The sequence below is a fragment of the Phragmites australis genome, chromosome 3 (genome assembly GCF_958298935.1).
Source record: "Phragmites australis chromosome 3, lpPhrAust1.1, whole genome shotgun sequence".
NCBI lineage: Eukaryota > Viridiplantae > Streptophyta > Magnoliopsida > Poales > Poaceae > Phragmites > Phragmites australis.
The window spans coordinates 33,515,181-33,522,603 of record NC_084923.1 but is presented as its reverse complement, the minus strand read 5'-3'; the positions used below and the strand labels follow the sequence as shown (position 1 = coordinate 33,522,603).

Below are 7,423 nucleotides of genomic sequence, written 5' to 3'. Positions count from 1 at the left end.
TTCTGTTTTAATTTGAAAATTGATCAAACCAAAAGAATACAGGAGCATCTAGTGGTTTTCTAGATCAATTTCCTAGTAAACCTATGATACCTATATCATCCCTATAACATTCCTATTGGCACGGATACATTTTACAAGCACCAAATGGCTGTTCTAATCCTTTTCATAAGGCCAGCAGAGTTATTCTATCTTAGTCTGAATCCTATCTAAACTTCGCCACAAAATGTTGCAAGATCAGTAATCGCGAACTCGGATATGTAGCCCATTGGGAGCCGCCACTCTAGGGAACTTTGATATCGTGTTGTTTCCTTCTTCCTCCCATCTGCAAGAGAAGATCGGTGCCGCAACGGCATCAGTAAATAGCTCCCATCAAGGCGATAAGGACTCATGAGAGGAACAGACCTGTATCGCGTCACGAAATAGTGAAGAAAAGTTGCAATTTCAACTGTTCCTACTTCCTTCCCTGGGCACATACGGGCACCTCCTCCAAATAACATGAAGTGTGGATGTGATTCCAGGTTCTTCTCCTATTGTCAGCAAGTGTTACCAGGTTAGAATTTCGTAAAAAATGCTGTTACTACTTGTTTATTGTTTGTAATACTTCTTTGCTGTATTCCTTACCAGCCATCTCCATGGATTGAAAACCATCGGTTCCGGGTACAGGAATGGATCGTAGTTTATCTCCCTTGTGTAGACATAAATTCTCCAACCTTTTGGAATAACATACCCTGAAAGAAATAGATAATATCTCATTAGAACTAACTTGAGATTTGCATACAGGACAAAATGTTAGTAGTGGTAGCAGCAAATTATCATGTATAATTCTCACCATTCATTTCTACATCCTGGGTAGTCTTCCTCAGCAGCCCATTAACAATTGTAGCTAATCTTAGAGTCTCATAAATTACCTGCATATTAGAAGAAGAATAAATGAGTTCATCATGCTCATACTACAGTTCTATTGTGACTGTTTTTGGGTCTATCATCTCCAAACTTACAGCTCGGGTGAAGGCCATCGACTTGTAATCATTCCAGTCAAGGGCATCCTCTGATGATTTTCCCTCCCTGATGTCAATATGCTCTTTCTGCAGAAGGCAACAGATCATCGGTAAACTCAACGATTATAAGACTTCTTTTGCTGTTGTGGAATTTGACTTGATTGCCGGAGCATATGTACCCTGATTTGTTCAAGAGCTTTCGGATTGTCCGACAGGTACTTGATCGCCATCATCGATGTCGTCGACACGGTTTCATATCCAGAGTATATCAGGGTGATGAGCAGGTCAATGATCTGCTCATCGCTAAGCTTCGTCCTGGTACCCTCATTGCCGCTCAAGAGGGCGTCCAGAATGTCGTCACGACCACACCCAGAGGCCCTCCGATCCGCGATCATCTGTTGCAGCATGGCCACAAGCTTCTTCCTCGCCTGGAAAGCAAGAGTGCTTTTGTCAGAGGACCCAGTTCATCAGCTAAGTTGAAGTCTCTGATGTTCCAGGTATGCAAGTAACAAACAGTACCTGGAGCCCTTGGTGGTAATTGGTTCCTGGGATGTTGATTGGCAGGGAGAAGGTGCCGAGTACAAGGGTGTACAGCTCTGTCTTGAGGGCATCAGTGAGTGGGCCAGAAGAGATTCCAGCAATCTGCCTGAGTGAAGAGAGCAAAGCCATCTGAAGGGGGGAAAAGGCAGTTATAAGACTCTGTAATAAGTTGCCATGCAAGTATAAAATTCTGCACCCAAAAGGCAACAATGAACAAATTTTTTGCATTGAAACATATGATGGTCATGATGATGCATGTTCATCACTTTGGAATGTGTAGAGAGATGCTTCTTATTTCCTCCCTGTCAGCCCTTTTTTTTCTGCTGGGAAAGGGCTCATAAATTTTTGCTATCCAGCAGTACAGGTTCTAGAAAGCCAAATAATTCCCTATTGGTTGAGAGAGGAACGAAGGATCTGCCTTCCTTCTCCCTCCTTTTCTCTTTGCTCCCACTCCAGTCCCTAAATTTCAAGAGGCACCATCATTCTGTTGTCTGTGATGTTGCCTCATTGGATGGCAAGTGAAAAATGGTGCTGGTAGTACTATAAAAAGGTCAAAAGAAATGACTGTACTTGGTTGTGGCTTCCATTATCAGATTTGTTGCCAACAAATGTCAACAACAATAAGCTCATCCTCCAAATGCAGTAAGGTAAACCAAGATTTTCCACTGTGGGCCCCATAAAATTACCACTTTTCAGTGTTCCTTTTTCCCTTGCTTACACTGTTCTTGGCGATGGAAAATGAAGCCTTTTTATGCAGGTCATTTTTGTTTCAGCAGGCTTGCAGCGACATCAACAGAGGAGGCATCAAACGGGCATGGCAAGAATGCAGAGCATTCAACATGAGAGGTGAGGTGGTGACACCGACTCACCTCCTTGGTCTTCTCCTGGATGTCGACGCGGCGGCCGGCCCAACCGTCGAGGTGGGAGCGCATGAAGGCGTCGATCTTGTCGAGGAGCGTGGCGCGGATCATGGGCGGGCGGATGAGCGCGAGCATGGCGCCGCGCATGGCGCGGTGGAGCGGGCCGTGCACGGCGGCGATGTTGTTGGGCCCCAGGATGTCGAGCATCGACTGCGGGTAGCCCGGGACGAAGCCGGCGCCCTCGCTGGCCAGCATCCGGCGGTTCAGCTCCGGGTCCATGGACACCACCGTGGGGCAGCCCAGGATGTGAGTCCGGAACAGGCTCCCGTACCTGCAGCATCACCCCATATCAGCAGCAATTCTCGTATGCTAGCTACGTCACGCAAGTGTACTCTACCATGAATTTTATTTTCTGTGCGAGCAATGCAACTATGAATTCTATTTTTCTAAAGAAAAAAAAAAGAGGTTAAAGGGGGATGGAAGTATCAATAGTTTTTTTTTTAATATTATGATAAGGGCCCCCATAGTAGTGCATGCAAGAAAGGTCATAAGAAAAACAAAGGGTCATATACAATAACGCATCATACCTCAAGTAATAAAATATTATTTCTGTATTGATTTTTTTTCTCCACTACATATCAACTAGTTACCACCAACGGCTCATGAAGAATTTTTTTTTTTCGAGTGAGTCCTGCTCTAGAGTCTGAGTCTCAAACGTAACATAGAAGCAGATTTTAAACAAAATCAGCACATAGATGCGACTCATTTTAAGACGTATTATGCTTAAGGAGGATGTCAGAGCTGGAACAGTGGGGATTGTGAGCTTTTGGGAACACAGCAGTGATATTCCTCTTCTCCAGATCACTTTTTTCCCGCAAAATGCTGCTTGTACCGTCATAGGGGATCCACAACTCGTCTTCCATCTCTTGGCTCTCATTAGAGAACAACTACTGCTACTTCCTAGCAAATGATTGATCTCATGAGCCAACCAGAAAGGTTTAACAAAGCAAAAGGCAGAGCAGCTCTGCTCTGTTCTGTTCTGATGGACTCTCCCACTCTCTGTTCTCGCATGCGAAATGCGAAATGCGTCATGCAACATCGTCGTCTTGCTAGAGATGCCATGCGAAAGTACCTGAGCCTCCTGGCCTTCATGAAGCTGGGCCCCTCCTTGAGGAACTCGGTGGTCTCGCCGAAGAGCGGCCACCCCATTGTCCCAGGCGGCACGCCCCGCCTCCGGCTGTACCTCACCTCGTTCCACCGCAGCAGCAGGCTGCTCGCCGCCACCACGCCAAGGACGACGCCGATCACCACCAACAGCACCGCCATCTTCTTCTCTTCTCTCCTCTGTTCTGTTTCGAGGAGGAGGAAGCAGAGTGTTGCTGCAGAAATGGTGGTGTCTGAGCTTCAAGGAGGGAGGAGAGGAGCCTGCTGCTGTACTGGAGGAAGAGGAGGCCCCTTTATATAGGCCGAAGCCAGTAAGCAGCCACCCCTTGCACAGAGACTAGAGAGCAGGAATTATTGCCTGCCTTTTTTACTTTTTATTATACTCTATTTACTGCTCTTTAATCATCTGCTGCAAAAAGAAAAAACAGAATAGGAAATCCAGCTACGAAATGCATCCTCTCTTTTATTGTTGCAGATAGAGGGGAGGGGGTCCACATTCCAAGGTCACAAGGTGGATTCTTGACCGTGGGATCGGCAGATGGCATAGCATCTCGTCACTCCTCTCCTCCTTCTAACACTGGATACCTACACAGGTATCAGAATCTAATTCGAATTTAGATAACTGATTTAGCAAAAAATATTAGACACACAAATACTATTTATATTTGAGATGTTCGATTTAGAAAAAAAATAGATATAGGTGTCGAAGTAACACTGCTATGCTCTCCTCAAAGAAAATTTCGGTAGATTCTGTAGCATGAATGAATTGTTGGAGATAGAGAGAATTTTGTGTGTGAAATCTGAGCTGCTACAGATAGAAGAACGGCAAGTGCAGAAAATAAATGAGGAAATAAATCCAGTAGGCCTGCGCCTGCAAATACAGACGAGCATCTATATATCTGCTCTGCTCAAACAGCCGGGGCGCGCATGCTCGGCCTTGGGAACGGCGCTGCCTTGTGCTGTGTCGCGTTGCGCGGCGCTTGTTTGCTTTGGTCAAAGCCAAAGGGAATGACGCGCGAAATGCTGCCCATGTGTGCGTGTGCGCGCATGCTCGCTTGTTGTTTTCAGGCCGTGCACACGTGACATACTGCTGCAATACGTCACGGAACCTCGGTTCCACGCCGGGCGCAGGCCTCGCTCGTACTGGTAGATGTTAGACATTTTTTAAAAATATCTCCAGTATATCCATACATGGATTCTAGACATTTAAAAACCATCCAATGTGTATGCTTACTGTTAGCCTTCATTTTGTATTCCGTTTAGGCCCATTAAGTTTTGCGCCTGCGACCCCACTTTCACCTCTACATCGTTGTCACGGCTTAATGAAACCCTAGCTGTCACCATCACCGATCCTCCACAGCGATCTTCTCCTCCCTGTCGTGCTGCCTCTCCTGCGCATGAGCCACCTCCCTGTCGCGCTACTTCTCCTGCGCGTGAGCCCCACCCCGTTGTGGCCACACTCCATGCTCGACGTTTACCTAACCCTAACTCGTTGCGGCTGCACTCCCCACACAACGTCCCCTTCCTGCTCGTCGCCTTCTCTGCAGCGCCTCCCTCCCCTTTCAAGGCCGATGATGAAGCCGCCCGCCACGCTGCCGAGCGTGAGGCAGCTCGCCTAGAGGATGAACGCCTTGCTGCCGAGCGCGAGGTAGCTCATTAGAGGATGAACGCATCGCTACTAAGCGCACTCTGCTCGTCTTGAGGCCGAGCGCAATGACAATCACGATGATCACGACGACTATGCCCTTGCCTTTGCTTTGGCTTAGGCCGACGCTGCCACTGCCACACTTCACGTGCAGGCTGTGGTCGTCCTCAACATCAAGGCTTTGGTTCCCCTCGTCCTCGACCTCGCTCCCCGAACTACAGCAAGTGGCGTGGTCTCTTCCTCAACACCCTTGGCAAGTATGATCTCACCGATCATGTCTTGTCTAACGCTGATCTGCCTGAAGATGACGTGCACTGGAAGCAGATGGACTGCACTGTGCTTTCATGGCTTTATGGCATGTTCTCTCTCGACCTCCTTGAAATTGTCATGACTATCGTACCCACCGCTCGCCTAGTTTAGCTTGGCCTCGAGCAACAGTTCATCAGGAACAAGGAGACTCGTGCCCTCTATCTTGATGCCTTGATGCTATGTTTCACTCGTTCATCCAAGGTGATCTGACGATCTCCAATTATTGCCACAAGTTTAAAGGGATGCTTGATGTGCTCGACGACTTGGCTGAGGTTTTCCCTGACCGCACACTCGTCCTCTCCATCCTACGCGGGCTCAATGCCAAGTTCTCCTACATGGCCACCCTCCTCAAGCATCATAAGCTGTTCATGTCATTCCTTGAGGTGTGCTCCAATCTCCTCCTTGAGGAGCTCACCATGGTGTCCAAGCCCTGGTCTTTGTCCACTGCCCTGGTTGCCTCCATGTTGTCTGCTCCTGGTACTCCTGCTGGTGGTGGCCCTTCGAGTGGCAGCTCTTAGGGGGGTGGCAACCAAGGGCACTTTGGCACCTAGGCTCCTCGTGGTAACAACCGCAACCAGCGTTAAAACCATCACAATGACAACGGCTCCACTTGCAGCGGTCCTTCCGATGGGGCCAGCGGCGACTCTAGTGGTCCTTCTAGCGAGTGGCCTACCTTGTACAACCTGTGCATCGGGACCTTCCAGGTCTGGCCCGATTTCACAGATCCTCACCATGCACCGAGAGTTCTCGGACCTCGCCCTCCTAGCGCCTCCCAGCAGTAGCAGCCGCACGTGACTCAGCAACATGCGCTGATTATTGGTGCAGCCGCCGCGCACCAGTCCACGGCCACACCGATGGGATACACTTATCCCATCCCCAGTGTGCTCCCACCTAGCCTACTGCAGCACCAGCTGGTGCAACAACAACTGTGGGTCGCGCACCCCACCGCCATGTCGTGGGATCAACAAGCATTTGCCAACACTTTCAGCACCATGTTGCTCCACCCGCCGCCAACTACCGACTGGTTGATGGATTCAGGTGTCACCTCCCACATGACATCAAACTTTGGTACTCTCCTACACTCCACCTCCTCCTCCTTAGTGTCCTTCTAATATTGTCGTCGGTAATGGGTCATTGCTACCTGTTACCTCCATCGGTCTTGTGTCTTTTCCCGCTGCCCAGGGTCTTCTTTAGCTTTGTAACGTTCTAGTTTCTCCTCACATAATTAAGAACCTTATTTCCGTTCATTAGTTCACTATCGATAATAACTGTTCTATCAAATTGGCTCTTATAGCCTTTCTGTCAAGGACCTCAACACCAAGAACATGATCATCAGGTGCAATAGCTCTAGGCAGCTCTACCCCCTCCACTTGTCAGCGCTCAGTCCTATGCTCTCGCTGCCGACACCACCTCCACCACTCTTTGGCATCATCGTCTTGGTCATCTAGGTCATGAGGCTTTATATAAGCTAGCTCCTACCATTTCATGTAATTAAAGTGAGCTTGAACACTTATGTCATGCGTCTCAGCTTGGTCGCCATGTGCATCTCCATTTTGTGTCATCCTCATCTAGAGCTTCTAAGAATTTTAATTTAATACATTGTGATCTTTGGACCTCACCCATTGCTAGTGTGTCCGGTTACAAATATTATCTTGTTGTTCTTGATGATTGCTCCTATTTTTTCTGGACGTTTCCCCTACGCCTCAAGTCTGACACATTCTCCATGCTTTCTCACTTTTTGTATATGTCTTCACTCAATTTGTTTCCACCATTAAGAACATTCAGTGCAAGAACAAGCGTTAATTTTTTAATTCTACCACTCACACCTTCTTACTCACTCGTGGTGTCGCTGTCCGCCTCTCATGTCCTTACACCTCTCCCCAAAACGGTCGAGCAGAACATATTAT

The 7,423-nt window shown here is 48.1% G+C and overlaps 1 protein-coding gene across 1 annotated transcript; it reads right to left on the bottom strand.

The window, feature by feature from the left end:
• On the bottom strand, window positions 1-3,818 carry LOC133912852 (cytochrome P450 85A1-like). The gene is made up of 9 exons (XM_062355786.1): window positions 3,531-3,818; window positions 2,408-2,729; window positions 1,518-1,667; window positions 1,178-1,426; window positions 999-1,085; window positions 830-908; window positions 622-728; window positions 403-527; window positions 1-322 (listed from the first exon to the last, which is right to left on the bottom strand). Exons 1-9 carry the CDS (start codon window positions 3,722-3,724, stop codon window positions 235-237), a joined length of 1,401 nt encoding a protein of 466 aa, XP_062211770.1. The 5' UTR covers window positions 3,725-3,818; the 3' UTR covers window positions 1-234.
• Window positions 3,819-7,423: the final 3,605 nt, after the last annotated feature.

Excerpts from the sequence above, each read along its gene's own strand:
- LOC133912852 (XM_062355786.1), bottom strand. The coding sequence starts at position 3,724 with ATGGCGGTGCTGTTGGTGGTGATCGGCGTCGTCCTTGGCGTGGTGGCG. Across the intron at positions 1,086-1,177 it reads AAGCTCTTGAACAAATCAGG|AAAGAGCATATTGACATCAG; the intron begins GTACATATGCTC and ends TGCCTTCTGCAG. Across the intron at positions 729-829 it reads CCAGGATGTAGAAATGAATG|GGTATGTTATTCCAAAAGGT; the intron begins GTGAGAATTATA and ends TATTTCTTTCAG.